General features: G+C 42.8%; 1 protein-coding gene across 5 annotated transcripts in view; it reads left to right on the top strand.

Moving 5' to 3' along the window:
- The first annotated feature begins 2,366 nt into the window (after positions 1-2,366).
- Positions 2,367-18,047, top strand: part of LOC149193208 (phosphoinositide phosphatase SAC8-like) — a 143,036-nt gene continuing 127,355 nt past the window's right edge. For all 5 annotated transcript variants that reach the window (XM_089404810.1, XM_089404812.1, XM_089404809.1 and 2 more), the window contains exon 1: positions 2,367-2,465. In XM_089404810.1, the coding sequence (XP_089260936.1) occupies positions 2,369-2,465 (97 nt within the window). In that variant the 5' untranslated portion in view covers positions 2,367-2,368. The remainder of the gene's footprint in view (positions 2,466-18,047) is intronic.

Below are 18,047 nucleotides of genomic sequence, written 5' to 3'. Positions count from 1 at the left end.
GGCTACCAAAGAGAAATTCATCATTTGTATCCAAGACTTGACTAGTGTAGTTCAGTTCTTGGATAAGTGTTGTTGTTGCTTGGTGTCAATATAGATGCCTTGGGTTTCGCTCAGACTTTTCCACAATGTTACAATCCTTCACACAAATAAGAGGTTCAGGACTACATACTAACACTGTCACAGATATATATCTTGTGTGCCATAAAGGAGCTTGTCTTTAGGAGATTTATGCTTGAATGATACTACAGAGATACATCAATATTCCTTCTATTCAGATGCCAGAAATGTAACTTGAGTTTGTTAGTATTTCACTTGAAACCATACAGTTTGGATCAAAGAGCTCGAATTCCTTCAGAGATAATGCAGATCCAAATATAGAGATTGATTTGGGAATGCTTTGAGATTCATAGAACTCTGCCACAGAGGTATAGAACTGACTTCATCTTTTAGAGAAATGTTAGAGCGAGGTAGATATGATGCTTCAGACTTTCTTTGGTGTTGTTGTATTCTTGTCTATGCCCTTGTAGACACTTCGTTGTCCTAAGAATTCTTGTCATAGATTGTGCATAGAAAAGATAAGATTCTTCGTCCAAGCTGTTTCATCAAACTTTTTGCTTGCTCCACAGAAACATAGTACCGCAGGATTTTTTTTTGAACTGGATTTTGATGCTTGCCATACAGAGAACGAAATGATTTGGATGCCATTTGATTTCTGGACTCCTTCATACGTCTTCATTATGTCAACTTAGAAAATTCAGATGCCACAAAGGATATGCTGCCTTCCTGTAGCTTGCATCACAGAGTCTTTGTATTGAGAACTTCAGATTATATTGAATCATTGATTAAGCCTAGGTCCATGGTAATGTTACAGGTTCTAAGTAATCTGATCTTCGCAATGGAGGTCTCGATCTTCTCTTCTATGTCTTGGCCTGGACTTCTCTAGGACTCGGCCTAGTAATTAAACCATAGAAAAATAACATTGATGATTGATGTAATCGGCCTTGACACAAATTTCATATGGTAATAAGGGTATAGATCTCCTGAAGTAGCCTTGGACAGATGCTACAGATTTCAGACCATAGTTTCCATCTTGAGATTAGACCACAGATTTGGATTTGTACTTCAGAACAGAGTTCAGACAGGAGCTACAGACTTCAGTCAATACCACATACCTTGCTATTGAAAAGAGAGAAGGGATAGCTTCTGCAAAGATGTCTTCAATTGTGCCAACAATTTGTGACCTTCAAGCTGCCTTCCTTTCACGTTAGCTCTGATACCATGTTGAGAAACCAAGTGCTTGTAGACAATGGTTGATTTCTCTTAAATTGATAATTACTTCTGAATGTTTGTAACTTTGTTGGCTTCTTATTAAATTTTATGTTATCTTCATCAAGCAATTACCAAAAGATAAAGATCACAAAGAGACAAGGACCACAACAAATTAGGCTCCAAGCCAGGGCCAAATCCCACAAGGGGGAAAACCGAACAATATCCTTCTCTTATAGGATCAGATCAAAATGAGATATCTTAGACCAAGACCAAGACCAAAACTGCCAGCAAAATGTCAAGTGAAACCCTCCTCCAAGTCACCTACAATGTCAAAGTCAAACACGGTCAAACTGTCCCAAATATGGTCAACTCCTGAAATTTCGGCCCCTAAAATTTCGGGCCTGCAGTAGGATAGAAAAAATTTGTCCTTCAAGTCTGAAATTCGGTCAAGCAAAATTATCTCTTCTTTGATTTCAATTCTCTCTTTTGACTTCTGCTTTTTGTTCTCCTTCACATGCTTCAGATGTACTTCTTGCGTGTGAATGAATGATCTCCAAATGACTCGAACTGCCTCTTATATATAGCTGTACAGGAGGGTCGAATAGGTGGCTCTTGGAGGCCCAGGCCGACTTGACAAATTTTGGTGGTCTTTGACTCAATAAAAGGTCTTTTATTCTTTTGTTTACAAAAAAGTCCAAATGGGACTTGACTCATACATTTTTCATTGACTCATAATAAATTCTTTTTGACTCAATTGACCCTATAAGAATGAAGAACATGCTTTGACTAAAACTAAAATAATAATAATAAATATGTCAATAATAAAAATTTATTACATTATGAAGACCGCCACTAGTTACATTTTTCAACAGTCAGAATCTTGAGAAGCAGATGGGCATTTACCATTAACACTATATTTTTTGAAATTTAAAGAATGCACCAAACTTTCCAATCTACTAATACATGCAAAGAGCTTATTTTTCCTACCATGACACTAGATACTGGCCCACTTGTGAAAAGATGATAATTTTGCATCATAGGATGTATTCTAGCTTACTTCAGTATTGATACATTTAATTGGTTTTTCTCAGGGATCGTCATGTATGTTGCTGGTTGTGCAGGTGAAGCACCTATCACCAGTGCAATGGAAATGACTGTTATTTATGGTGTAGTTGGTGCAATTAAGTTACTTGCAGGTAATTTTTGGTCGGAGTATAAAGTCATTACATTATTATGCAAAATTTTCCTTTTCTTTGACGAGGCACATAGGTCAGTTTTGACTTTTCTTTTGAATACCAAAGAAACTAGAATTAAGTGCCCCTTGCTTCTTTCTTAATATAATTTGAACCGGAATATTATTGTTCACAAGTAGCCAAAGATGGTAATTGGTACTGCAAAAAGTACAATTGCAAGAGTCTGCATTGAGAGTGCCTTAAGCATCTCTAAAAAGGAAACAAAGCTGAAAGCAATAGATTGAATAAGGTCAGCTTTATGAGAAAAACAATGAAACATAAGAAAGCTTAAAGGGGTAAAGTGGACAAGGATCTGACGGAGGGTGTCAACATAGAACCCCTACATTAGCAACACTGCTACCCAACAAATATCCTGACATTCAAAGATGAAATAAAGCTGGTGATAAGATTTGTGCCGACATCTGAGTTTACATTGTCTGGTTGATATTTTACTGGAAATTTGGCTGTAAGGCCTCATATGGGAAGAACCGTCTAGGGGTCAAAAGTAAGAAGTGATGAGTCTAGAATTGGCAATAAGATAAGATATTCCTTTGAGAGTATTCTACCAAAGGTGCAGCATCTAGAAAAGAAACAAGGCAAGGCTCCTTTGGTCCTCATACTGTACATTTTAGTTACAATAAATTTAGATGCAATGGCTTGAGGTTGATAAGATGCTTCTTGTTCAAGTGTTGTCCTTTTGAAAAGAAACTTAATTTAATTTGAATTGGATATGGGTTTGTAGAACTTAAATTTTCTTTCCTGTTATACCATGGCTTGAAATCAGATCTATCTCCTTGTTAATGAGCAAAGGGAAAATTCCACTGTTGCACAAGCTTTGTTGGATGAGGGTTATTAAATGATCAATGCTTCTTGTTTTTTGGTTTACATGTGGGGGAAATCATATTGGTCCGCATGAATGGAGACACCATTTCTCATTTGAATTAAACCTATAATGGCGAGGGTAACTTGTTGTCAGTCTCATAGGTATGCATTGATGTGCTTTCTAAAATGTGAGAGTTGAAGTGGATTACTTGTGTAATTTTTCATTTGACAACTTACACAATTTTCACATTGGATTTTTTTCCAATAATAGTTGTAAATATGAGTTTTGAACTATACATCTTATTATCTTTCGGATTGCCCCAAGAGGAAAAGTCCCAACCTCTAACAGGGGAAAACTTAAGGATACAACAAGCAAGCTGTCCATTGTCACCTCGACAACCTTGCCCCTCACTTCTGTTGATTTTTGGTAGCATCGGATGTGCTATAGACATGAAATTTGGTGGAGAGGCTAAGGCACATGAGATCTCCAAGACCCAGAAATCGTTTGGAGAAATTCCATCCGGATGAAGTGATATAAAAATAATTAATATTTTTAATGGGTACCTAAGTCTAAATTTAAGAAAATAAAAATATTAATGTGTATTAATATAAAATGGGTGAGAAAGTTCTAAGTGACGAGGATCAAGCCAGTTCTAATCTTAGCCGTTGATTAGGGATTTAATCTCGACCGTTGAATCGTCAATAGGAAAAGTATAAGAGGAGGCTTGAGGTTCAGTTGGAGATACACAGAGAGAAATCAAGAATTCGATTTTCTGGGGCCAGGTTTGCTAAGGAAATTGAGTTAGTGATCAGTTGCAGCAAGGGGCAGTTCAGCAAGGGATTTTCATCCAAGGCTGAAGAATACATAGCAGAGAGGCAATGAAGTGCCGAGAGAGACAACGCAGGGTTAGGGCTGACACAGAGGCCGAAGGAAGTAGAACAAAGGACGCAGAGGGCCGTAGAGGCTGACGTAGAAGCCGTAGAGGCTAACGTAGAAAGAGGGACTGTTGAAATATGTAACTAGGTTTGATCTTCATAAATATGAAATGTACTCTTGATTCTTGTATATTGGAAAAAGAAAGAAAAAAATATTATTATTTATTTTTGTAGCATGGGTTTCATGCTCAAGGTCAATTTATTTGTAGGTCAAGCACCCATTGAGTGCTTCTAGGGTTTGTCATAGAGTCAAGAAGGCAATAGAGTCATTGCCATTTATGAAAGACCCCATTGGGCATCTTGTATAAAGTCAAGAGAATTATTGTAAGTCAAAATGTGTCAAAAGACTCCCTCCAAGACATGTCGACCTAGGCAAAGGACAAGTTGGCCTCATGATTATAGTTCGAGCTCTAAGGAAAGCCTATATATAAGAGAACTCTACCTCATTTGAGTGGTATCCAATCAAGCAAGTTGAAGCACAAGGCAAGACAAGAAGACCTAGTGAAAAGGAGGAGATCTAAAGAAAGAAGAAACCAAAGTTTCTAAAGACTGCTTTTTGGGGTAAATCCTCCCACACGTGCGAAGAGTTAGGGCATCAATCTGTTGCAGGAAGATAAAATTGTAGATCTATTAAGAAGCCGAATTTTGTCTTTGAAAGAATCAAATCTACAAGTTGAAATTCTAAGGAGAAGGAAGCACATTGAGCGAAGGAGAAAAGAAAGTCAAAACTACCCTAAGATAGTCATGCATGTGAAGTTTCAAGAAGTGCAGGAGGGCCAAAAAAGTGCAGACCTGAAGCAGTTGTCGTAATCTAAAGCAGGGGCCAAAATTTAAAGAGTGAAGCAGTATTGATTTGGGTTGACTTTGTTAAGGACAATCTCATAAAGGAGAAGTTTGACTTGGTCTTGGAGGGGTCTTTGACAAGGGTCTTAGGTCTTGGAATTCGTCATTTGAAGATTCTATAAGAAGAGAAGAATTCTTGTGGGTTTTCCTCTCAAGAGGAGAGGTTTTGGCCTTGGCTAGCAACCTACATCTCGTGTCCTTGTGTACTATTGATCTTCATGTTTTGCTAGTTGTTTGATGATAAGAACAACATAATAATAAATAAAGAATAAGCTAATAAGAAAGAAAAGTAAAAGAACATCACAAGAAGTTATCAATGATAAGAGAAATCCCCTAATCCAGCTGCCCCTGATTTCTCAACAGAAAGCTCTAAAAAGTGCGAATTACCGAGAAAATATTGTTTTTACTACTGTTACTATTGGAGAATAATTAGAATTTCTGCCCTCAAAACTACACAGAAAATTATGAAAATTTAACTTGGAGCTCCTCACACCAAACCCATAAAAACCCGTAAATGGTTTGGCTTAACTCCAAGCCAAAATCGAACCCACAATGTGATGCAAACTGCCTAGCTAACCAACAATACACCCTACAATAAGAATGCACAATTCTGGCCCGAATACTGCCCAAAAAATTCTATAAAATTAGTTATAGGCTCCTCACACCCAAACCAACAAAACCCATAAATTGTTTGGGCTAATTCTAGCTGACCTGGAATGCCCAAAATAGAGCGAATTTCTAGCTACACAACTTTGCGCCCAACTAGAGAGGAACTATTGAGAAATGATAAAACTCTCTAGCAAATGGCTGAGAGATTGTGCACAAATATCCTTCGGCAAATAGCTATCTCTCCTAATTAAAAATTCCCAGCAAATACCGACACCAAACATGACCAATTTTTTTTTCTCCAACCTCTGCACAGGCTCTATAAGAGAAAATTCAGCCTAGCCAAAAGATGTAGGAACAACTCTGAAAAATGGTGCCAAACTCCTCTAACCATTAGAACGTCTCCTACAAATACCCAAAACTTGTAATAGAAAGATGCTGCTCCAAATAACCTTCAAGGTTTGTCTTCTGTGCCCAAAAATAATAAATTTATGTTTGAATTTTCTGCAATAAACTCCAAATGAAGTCCTGAAATAGAATCCCCCAAAGCCTCACTAGGGAAAAACTTGAAGTTCTCCGAAGATAGAGGTGAAATTTCTGCTTGGAAATACCTTGCGCTAAGCAACATTGGTTGTCTTGGCTGAACAACTTAAGAGAACTCAAGTTTAGATGTCAAATAGAAATGATAAGATAAAAGTATTCGCAATTGAGTTACTCCTCCTTTTATAATTCTTCATAGAGCCTCCCTCTAGCTTCCAGATCCTTCCTTTTTCCTTATTATTTTATTGGTGGGGGCCACTTTCCTCTTTTTTCAGCCATTTGAATAAAATAATTATTTTCTTCCATTTTGCAATAAAATATTACTTATTTTCTTCCATTTTCCAATAAAATATTACTTCGTTGCCATTCTCCATTAAAAATATAATTTATCTCCCTTCTCTATTTTTTTTAATTTTATTTTACTGCCATTCACCATTAAAGTAATAATTTCCGTTTTTCTCTCACAAAATAATAATTTCTCCTTTTGTAATATCCCAAATGGGATATTTGGCTAATTTTGCAGAAATCTAACTCAACCAAAATTTCTCCATAAAAATTACCATTCATTTAACAAAATATTGCCATGTAAAAATATAACCAATAGAATAGTACAAAATGTCAACAAGATGAACAAGAAGAATCTCAACTTTTATTATAATAGATAAATTGGAGTTACATGTAGATACAACCAATATAGCTAAGATGAAAAGCTAACCTCCAAATTCTGCTCCAGTGTTTCACTGGCCCTCTAACACTGATCTGAAAACAATCACTGCACCTGTGAAATCTGGATGGATCCACCAAGGAGATGAGGTGGGTTTTCGTCCATTCTCTCCAAAATCACCCGAGGGTTTCCGTCCTGGGGCTACTGAAGTAGAGAACCAGGTTCTCAAACCTCTCATACAAGAAGAAAGATCAAATCCAAGATGTCCTCTAATGGCCTCCTCCCCCTCTTTTATAGATTTGATGGACCCCTTTAGAAGCTCCTATTTTATTATTATTTTAATCATTGAGCACATTTCCCTCAATTAAAATATTTTTTAATGTAGGAAAATGGTAAATTGGCCACCATGCCTCCTTAGACAACTAAAAATCCCCACTAACAATCCCATTTTGTTGATCTTTTCATTCCGGTTCCAACGAGCTATTACACTAATGTGTTTCGATAAGTTTTCCTCTCAGAATGCCACCTTAAGCGTAATTGATTGAGTTAGGCCCATTAATAACTCTGCTTTTTGAAAGTTGTCGAAATGCAACGAAATGAAAGGAAAACTATGCAGATGATGGAATATACCAAGTGAATGCCATTGGGCCCTATAAAAACTCCTTAAAACCCCTCCAAAAGCCCTTGGGCCCATTGACGACGTAAACCTGTACCTGTGACGTGTCTTCTTCCTACCTTGAAAATCCATCCTAACCATGCCATAAGGAATACCAAAAAAGGGAATATCACAAATCCTCTCGCCCCAAGATTGCTTGCCCTCAAGCAATTCAAACTTGTAGACCAGTCTGGTGGCCCAGTGCAACTGACACCCAATGCCCGGATCCCATACAAATCACTGGGTGATGCTATGCCTATATGTCAACCTACCATGAATGGACCCCTCAATGCCTAGATCCTAGACCAATATCTTACTGTCATGAACAAATCCTCCTGGATCCCAATGCCACCAAGAACATGCATCAATGCTCCATGGCTCCTACTGCACTATGCTCTAGACTAAGAATATCATGCCACCAACAAGATACTAACTCATGATCTCTTTCCACCAAGAACATGCATCAATGCTCCATGGCTCCTGCTGCACTATGCTCTAGACTGAGAATATCATGCCACCAACAGGATACTAACTCATGATCTCTTGCCAATCCATCTCGTGGGAAGGATCGGATGCAGGTGCACCTATATATGGTGCGAGTCTACTGAGGTGCACTAAGCTCAACTCATGCAACTCTGCCCAACCAATCAATTGGATATGTCTAGGAATCCCTGCCTCTCCTCATAAGTGGGCAACCCATGCTACATGCCATGTCTATGTACTCCTAGAGAGGGTTGCGGCTTGGAAATATTGCAACTTTGCTAGCTGCCACTATATCTACCTGCACCTCATCAGTGGGTAGACCCAAAGATGGATGTACCACTGTCTCCAAAAGAGCCTCCTTCATTTGACTGAAAACTCCATGCTCCACTGGTCCACTCGTCACTTGCAAGACTGTCCTGTTAGGTCCCAATGCCTCCTGATGACCCATGTCCGCAAATACTACCTCCTTGGTGGTTGCCTGTCCATTTGCCTGCTCACCATCAATGGTTGGCTCCAAGGATGTCTGCTCATCTTCCTCCATCATGGGCTCAACATGAATCACCAATTGACTCACCAAGGATGGCCCATCATGCGCACTATGCTCCACTATGTGTTGCTCATGCTGAATGAGAACACACTGTTGCTCATCAATCTCCTCTACCAAACCAGGCTGCATATTTGAGTTGCTGTCAACAAATCCCCCTGACTGCTCATGCTCCTCAAAGGTGTCCAAGGACTCGACTACAGAAGGAGAATCCTCATCCTGAAAGTTATAAGGAATCTCCTCCTGATCTCCCCCTGTCGTCTCCTTGGTGTCACCCATCCATGAGTGGTTAGGTGCCCAAGGTTCTTTGCAGATGAAGCAAAGCCCCTTTCTCCTTAACTCGTTCCTGCTGCATTGTCCTATCAACTCTCAGCTACTCCTCCCTGGTCAACTGCCTCTTGATGTCATGTCCTTTCTCAAATGTATTAGTCACGAGGTGCAACTACACAATTTTGGCATCATTTTTAGCTTAGGAGGAGGGCCCTACACGCAGAACTTAGGAGTTCTGGCAATTCGACTTTATTTTTGGTAGCTAGCGGAATGTGGGGGCCACCCACATGAATAATTCGAACTTGGCCAAGGAATGCGTTGGAGGGAATTGAATTAGTGGAAGGAGGGACCCACAAGAGGCTAAGGGGACCCAAGGTGATAAAAGAGGAAGGAGCTCTCATTTTGTAGGATCTTGGTCATTTGACAAACAAACTTACCTTTGTACGCTTTGCTGCTTAGCGATTCTACCAGCTGTTTAGGCACAAGTCTTCCGCAGGGGAGATTCAACCTCTACTTCGGGGGACTATCCGTGACCGCCCTAGGGAGGTTGTTCCACAGTGATTTTAGGAGTACTAGCATCGACATACATTCCATCCAGCCACGCAGAGGAGAAGACTGTGTACTTTCTAGGGAGTCAGAAATACGTAGAAGAGGATTGAGCTAGCCGGGAGGTCCCTAGCTGGTTGGGAGTTCCGGGAGCAGGAAAGGCAGTGGATTGAGGACATTTTCTTTGAGTTTTGTAGTCAGCGAGTCAGTGATTACAAAAGTACGCATTTTTGGGTAGAGGGACTGCGTAGAGGCCTTAGGCAACAAACTTGTGGGGCTTAGGAGAGCAACCATCCGGGCCAAGGATCATCCGGGAAGTAAGGAATCAGTTATCACAGGTGAACCCAACATTTGAGGGGTGTTTCTAGGTGGATTTGCAGGTTGTTTACTGTAAATCGAATTTGGCAGTAGCAGTTGGAGAGAGGCTCCAAGGAGGCCGAAAATCCAAAGTCAAAACTAGAGAAATTCCCTTCTAGGTTTTGTCCAATGAGTCTAAGGCTGAAAGGACATAATTTTCTGGGCAGTTTTTGGGCACATTCCAGCAGGTCGAAGTCAGTAGAACAACAATTTTACTGAGACAACGCAGTGTAGAGTGGTGCAACAACTAAGTAGCCATCACCTTAGTTATTCCATCACGTGGGTTTGGTCCAGCTTGTCCTTGAGATAAGACTAGGTGCACTGTTTCATTTATATTGTTCCTATGCTCTCAGATTTTATAATATATGGCTCAACAGTTCCGATTTACAGTGTTTTATGGGTGTATAATGCATGTTTTTAATTTTATGCTATTGCACTATTTATTTGTTTAGAATATCACTTAAATCCCTACTTGGGAACATTATAGTGGTATAAGAGCCTAATTCTTGGCTCAGTTGTGGGGTTGGTCTCCCATGAGAGGAGAAGACCGAGAGAACATCACTTACCGGAGGCAGAGGTTCAAGAGCAGAGAAAGGGACCAAGAAATTACACTAGACACAGAGGAAAAGGGGAAAGCAATGGCCGAAGAGGAGGAAATGGCAGAGCCTAAGAGTAGGGAGGAGATGGCTTTCGATGGCCTCTTGAGGGCTTTGAGTGACTTGGCCAAGGGGCAGAAAGACATGCTGGAGGAGATCAAATCACAGAACAAAGACAGGGCCACACCTAGAGGGTTTTTGTGTGGAGAAACTTCCGGGGCTTCTCAGCCCTTTGATCACCCCTCACTAGCAGCGCAACGCCCTTCAGTGAGTGTGCCCACTAGGGATACACTACCCTCTTTCGTGCCAATAGCACAAATCGAACCAGCAAGAGAGGAGGACACTCCCCAGATGGGGGACTACTTCAGAGAGTGGCAGACGATGGATGAAGATTTCAAATAAGCCCCCTCCTTTAGAGATTACTGCAAGCTTAAGTAGAGTGAGAGGAACAAGGGGTAGGAGGATGTATTTCCCTACATTTGATGGCACTGCCAAGTACACAAGCAGGGCTTGGGTTGAAGAGACGGACACATACTTTCAACTCAATCGGATGACGGAGCAGGAAGCCATTAAGATGGCAGCGCTAAACCCATGACTGGTGGATTCACGACCTAACCACTTTGGGGCATGCCCAAATAATTTCTTATGAGGACTTCACCAGGAGGGTGGTGGAGCGATTTGATGAGAGGGATCTAGAGGCATCTTTCAGGGAGCTGACACAACTGCACTAGACTGGCAACCCAAAGCAATACTTTTCTGATTTTCTACGTGCGTTAGTGATGGTCTCGGATCTGTTCGAGGCAAGGAGGGTATACATCTTCGTTGAGGGCTTGCTTGAGCCTCTGCGTGGACTGGTGAAGTCACGCAGACCCTCTACGCTGCAGGAAGTAGTGGTGTGGGCTAGGGATTTGCAGGGGGCCATCCCCAAGACCAGAGCACCATTTCCTGCACGGACCCCCTTCCCACAGAAGGGGCATGAGGCTAGAACCCCACAACAAAGGACCACACAGGGAAGGGGGCAGTTAGATGAGGAGACATGGAAGGTCCTCCGGAGGAGGAAGCTATGCTTCACAAGCAGAGAGCCCTGGGTACCTGGCCATAGGTGCACAATGGGTAGAATACATTACATTGAGGTCTTTTGTGACAGTGATCAAGAGAACGAGGTGGAGCAGGATTGTGGTGGGATAGATGGAGAGAGTCTAGGAGAGAGAGGGCCACCACCACCACCTCCACAGGGAGGGACATCTCTTGCCTCATCAGGAGGAGTCCTTGCTTCTTTATGCTGGATTCCTAAGTTTTTGACACTTAGGATCAGAGGTACGGTACAGGGACAGAGGGTGTCAGTACTGGTGGACAGTGGCGCTACCCACAACTTCATAGATGCACAACTGGTACAAAGGAGAGGCCTCACCACAACAGAGTTCGAGGGATTCTCCGTCCTAGTACCAAGTGGCTGTACCATCCAGAGTACCAGATACGTGCCCTCCTTGAAAGTAGTTATGGGAAACTACTCGATGATAGATCACTTCTTTGTGGTCGATGTGCCAGACACCAACGTGGTGATGGGTGTCTAGTGGCTGTATTCCCTTGGGTGAGTCACGACAGATTGGAGGAAACCTAAGATGGAGTTCATGGGGCCAGATGGAAAATTGGTGGTCTTGAGAGGCATGCAGTCTTATCCGCCTCAGATAGTTTCGGCCCACAGGATGGAGGCAGATCTTTGGCATGGGGACATTGCATGGGCAGTCAAATTGCGAATCTCAGAGGTTGGGGGACAGGCACAGTTAATGCCAACAGACATACAGGCTCTACTGGACAAGTATGCAGTAGTGTTCGAAGACATTCCGCTAGGACAACCACCAGATAGAGGGTTTGAGCACACCATTGAGCTAGAGCCGGGTATACAGGCAATCATCACTACTCCTTACAAGCACCCCAAAGCCTATAAGGACGAGATAGAGAAGGCTATTCCGAAGCTGCTTGCGTTGGGCCACATCAGGCCTAGTTCCAGTCCTTTCGCTTCTTCCGTAGTGCTGGTGAAGAAGAAGGATGGGACCCTCAGGATGTGTATTGACTATTGAGCCCTTAACCGGAAGACCCTCAAGAACTGGTACCCCATTCCCCGCATTGATGAGCTGATGGATGAGCTTAGAGGAGCCAAGTACTTCTCTAAGATTGATATGCGTTTGGGGTACCACCAGATCAGAGTTCGAGATTAGGACATCCCGAAGACAGCATTGCGGTGCCACTATGGGCACTTTGAGTTTCTGGCCATGCCATTTGGGCTGACCAATGCCCCCACAACATTTCAGTCTTGCATGAACCACATCTTTTGGGGACAGCTGAGGAGGTTCGTACTAGTATTTTTTGATGACATCCTAATCTATAGTCGAATGTGGGAGGAGCACCTCCAACACTTGGAGGAGGTACTGCACATTTTGGAGGAGCAACAATTTTATGCCAAGCTCTCCAAGTGCGAGTTTGGATTGACGAAGATGCTTTATCTCGGGCATATCATTGGGGCAGACGGGGTGAAGGTTCACGAGGAGAAGATTCAGGCCATCCAAGATTGGCTAGTACCTCAAGATATGACTACACTGAGAGGCTTCTTGGGCATTTGCACTTACTACAGGAAGTTTGTCAAAGGGTTCTCACAGCTGGCAGCACCCTTAACCGACTTGACCAAGAAAGGGGCCTTCACATGGACTGTTGGAGCACAGGCCGCCTTCGATTGCCTCAAGGAGGTGATGAGCAGTTGCACTGTTCTGGCACTCCCAGATTTCTCCCAGCCATTCACGGTGGAGTGTGATGCATCAGGGGTAGGAGTTGGAGCCGTATTGTCACAGGAGGGGAACCCCATAGATTTCGAGAGTCGGAAGCTCCTACCACATGAGCTGTGATATTCCATATATGACAAGGAGATGCTGGCCATTATGCATGCATTTTCCAAGTTCTGCCAGTACTTGGTGGGCAACTGATTCCACATGAAGATTGATCACAACAGTTTTCGATATTTCATGGGGCAGCAGGGCCTCAATGATAGGCAACAGAGATGGATCAACAATGTGCAGGCCTACGAATTTGACATTGAGTATGTGTGGGGCAAGCACAATGTGGTGGCCGATGCTCTATCCAGTAGACCAACTGGGTTATCTCTCATGAGCATCTGCCAGGATTGGAAGGCTCAGCTGTTGGTAGAGTACTCCAAGGACAAGAAGGCTTGCGAGGTGCTGGAGGGGACACATGCAAATGAGTGTTACTATGTGATGGATGAGGTAATCTATTACAAGGGACACATTTACTTGGTGCCCAACTCGCAGTTGAGGGAGACGGTACTCTAGGCAACTCACAATTCACCACTGTCCGGACCAGTGTTGTAGGAACCGTCCCCCCCCACAAGGATCCAAAGGCAGATCCACGTCCCGTATGGATCCGCCATTGATCCTTCGGCGGAACCGCGGATTGGAAAATCGGATTCGCGGATCGTCTTTTTTTGGCGGTTCCTGCAAAAATGGATTCATGGGGCCCCGATCTGCGGCTCCTATTGCTCGATATGCGGTTCCTATTTCCCGATCCGCGGATCCAGAAAGGATCAGGTGCAGATCTATGGAGGTTCGGGCATGTATCCACCGCGGATTGCGAGCGAATCCGAGAGAAGGTGGACGGTTCCGCGGGGCTTTTTCTGTTTTTTGAAATTTCGAACTCTAGTGAGAAACCACACTTTTCGAATACTCCCAAGGCGCTCCCTAATGGTAATGTTAAATTCTTAAAGTAAAAGTGACATTCTCCTTCATCTTTCATTTCCATCCTTTTGCTTAAATTTGTTTCATTACCATGAAATGACTCAGAATGTTTGAGAGTGGTTCCAACTTCGTTGGACTAAATATTGAGAAAATAGAATTTCATATCCCATTCAAAATTCAGCAGACTTAACAGTTTTCAGGATCAATGGGATTGTGGTGTTTCATTGGATTATATCATGTATGAGGGCATGTGATTGGCATTTAATCAAGAGCAACAAGCCCTATATGTAACCCCCCCAGTGTTGGTGTTATTGATTGTTGAACTCCTTTGTCATGGCCTTAGCAATTATGTACCCTTCACTCAAGTCAAAATCATTGATCAGGCATGTTAAGCTTTCTCTACCATATTATAAGGCTTGGATTAAGCTGTTTGATCAAAATTAGGCAATGTTGACTAAAATCCCTATAGAATTGAAGTAGAGGCAAAGGCTAGACAAGAGAAGAGGAATCTAGATTGTAGATGGTTGATGCTGTAATAATTAATCATTTATGTACAATGGATGCCATATCTATCTTGATTTCTGTAAAAATGTGCATGTTTTCATGTCTTCTACAACTAAATTGGTATTTTGGATGTTTTTTTTTTTTGTTAGTCTAAATATAAATGCAAATAAATAAATAAATAAATATATATATATATATATATATATATATATATATATAGTAGACGCTTCCAAGACGCTTCACTTCCTAGATTTTTGGAAAATGACGCTTCTGCATCCCCGCTTCCAAAAAACGTCCCCGTTTCGTCCCCGCTTCGTGCAACATTGGTCCAGACACCAGGGGTTCCGGAAGACTTACATGGCTGTTCGTGAGAGGTTCACGTGGAAAGGCCTCAAGGAAGGCATGCTGCAGCGCATAAGGGAGTGTGAGGCCTGCCAGCAGGACAAGGGGGAGCTAACTCACCCTGCAGGGTTACTACAACCACTTCCGATCCCAGAGGGGAAACGGGAAAGTATCACGATGGATTTCGTCACTGGGCTCCCCACGGTACAGGGAAAGGATTGCATATATGTAGTGGTCGATAGGTTGACCAAATTTGCCCACTTCTTCGCCATCCCCACTAGATACACGGCTGCCCAGGTTGCCAAGTTGTTCTTCTGGGAGTTTTTCACGCTACATGGACTCCCTAAGAACATTGTGAGCGACATAGACAACAGATTTTTGGGTGGCTTTTGGCAAGAACTCTTCCGGTTGGTTGGGACGGAGCTCACTCCTAGCACCAGTTATCACCCTCAGATGAACGACCAAACGGAGAGGGTGAACCAGTGGTTGGAGGGGTACCTGAGGAATTATGTGACAAGTCAGTAGAGGACGTGGATTTGGTGGTTGCACTTGGGCGAGTTCTGCTACAACACCACGCACCACATGTCTATCGGTATGACTCCTTTTCGTGCCCTCTATGGTTATGATGCACTAACTTTTGCTGATGTTATTTTCGGAGACAGTCGGGCCCCAAAGGCCAAACACTGGGTCCAAGAGAGCCAAGATATCCTCAAAGCTCTCAAGGATAATCTAGCGACAACCCAGAATCAACAAAAACTGTATGCAGATCGGCACAAGATAGAGAGGCACTTTGAGGAGGGGGACCTAGTATACCTCCGATTGCAGCCTTACAGACAGTCTACGCTGAAACAAAAGGGGGCCAAGAAGCTACAACCACGCTTCTATGGGCCCTACTAGGTGACTAGGTGGGTTGGGGAGGTGGCTTATGAGCTAGAGTTGCCTCTGGGGAGTAGAATCCATAACGTATTTCATGTCTCATGCCTAAAAAGGTGCTAGGACAACAGGTGACCGCAACAACTGATCTACCCCCATTGGATGATGAGGGCCATTTGGTGTTGGAACCAGAGGCCATTTTGGAGAGCAGGGAGAGGAGACTGAGGAGCAAGACCATCAGGGAGTTCTTGGTATGCTAGAAGAACTTGCTGGATGAGGATGCCACTTGGGAGGGTGAGCACATACTGGAGCACCTAGCTTTGAGGTTGCTTGAGGGCAAGAAACATTTGGGAGGGGGGGACTGTCACGTTCCTTCTCAAATGTATTAGTCACGGGGTGTAGCTACACAATTTTGGCATCATTTTTGGCTTAGGACGAGGGCCCCACACGTAGAACTTAGGAGCTATTGGCAATTCGACTTTATTTCTGGCAGCTAGTGGAATGTGGGGGCCACCCACATGAATAATTCGAACTTGGCCAAGGAGTGTGTTGGAGGGAATCAAATTAGTGGAAGGAGGGACCCACAAGAGGCTAAGGGGACCCAAGGTGATAAAAGAGGAAGGAGCTCTCATTTTGTGGGATCTTGATCATTTAACAAACAAACTTACCTTTGTACGCTCTGCTGCTTAGCGAGTCTATGGCTGTTTAGGCACGAGTCGTCTGCAGGAGAGATTCAACCTCCTCTTCGGGGGACTATCCGTGCCCGTCCTAGGTAGGTTGTTCCACAGAGATTTCAAGAGTACCAACATCGACATACATTCCATCCAGCCATGCAGAGGAGGAGACTGCGTACTTTCTGGGCAACCATAAACACGCAAAAGAGGATTGAGCCAGGCAGGAGGTCCCTAGTTGGCTGGGAGTTTCGGGAGCAGAAAAGGCAGTGGATTGAGGACATTTTCTCTGAGTTTTGCAGCCAGCCAGTCAGTGAATACAAAAGTATGCATTTCTGGGCATAGGGATTGCGTAGAGGCCTGAGCAACAAATTCGTGGGGCTTAGGAGAGTAGCCATCTAGGCCAAGGATCATTCGGGAAGCAAGGAATCAGTTATCACAGGTGAACCCAACATTTGAGGGGTGTTTCCAGGTGGATTTATAGGCTGTTTCCTGCAAATCGAATTCGGCAATAGCAGCTGGAGAGAGGCTCCAAGGAGACCGAAAATCCAAAGTCAAAACCAGAGAAATTCCCTTCTGGGTTTTTCTGGGTTTTGTCCAATGAGTCTAAGGATGAAAGGACATAATTTTCTGGATGGTTTTTGGGCACATTCCATCAGGTGAAAGTTAGTAGAACAACAGTTTTACTGGGACAACATAGTGTAGAGTGGTGCAACAACTGAGCAACCATCACCTCAGCTGTTCCATCACCTGGGTTTGGTCCAGGTTGTCCTTGAGACAAGCCCAGGTGCACTATTTCATTTATATTGTACCTATGCTCTTAGATTTTATAATATATGGCTCAGCGGTTCCGTATTTATAGTGTTTTATGGGTGTATAATGCATGTTTTAGTTTTATGTTACTGCACTATTTATTTGTTTAGAATATCACTTAAATCCCTTCTTGGGAACATTACACCTGAGTAAATTTATGTTCTGCTCAACCAACCCCTCTCGGCTAACTCATAAGAAGCAAGTGAGACCATCCGTTCTCTCCTCCAAACAAACAACAATCGAGACTGCAACTCTCGGCAAATGGTATGACAACCCCTCCTACATGATGATAAGATGGACTACATGTGTGTTTTGACTGAGTCAGGATGATGTTTCTCAATGCTAAAGAAGCATTCGAACATTTGATGGATTAAGTCATCACACCCTAAATCAAACATGATTTCATATGTTTTGACCGTGGCCATGATTTCTAAAATCGCAAGCTGCTTCCCTAACATAGAGCCTGCACTATTGTCCAAGTCCTGGAGAGTCTCTACTATTAGTTTGAAAACTCTCTTTATAACATCATCACTGTAAGGAGCTATAGGGGTAGTCGGCATCATGATGCTACTAAGACAAAAGGCAACTGGAAGTTTGACCCTTTCACAAGGTTCCTCCAAGAACTTGTGTTGTATGAGAGCAAGCATAGATGGTTTTAGAGACCAAATTAGTTTCTTCCCCTCTAACCAGTTCACTTCGTAAAGAAGTGCATCCAATTCATCTAATTTGAAAAGGACT

The sequence above is a fragment of the Pinus tabuliformis genome, chromosome 2_2 (assembly GCF_031772625.1).
Source record: "Pinus tabuliformis cultivar Carrire ecotype Pingquan chromosome 2_2, CPIR1, whole genome shotgun sequence".
Taxonomy (NCBI): Eukaryota; Viridiplantae; Streptophyta; class Pinopsida; order Pinales; family Pinaceae; genus Pinus; species Pinus tabuliformis.
This window is presented reverse-complemented; position numbering and strand designations above follow the sequence as displayed.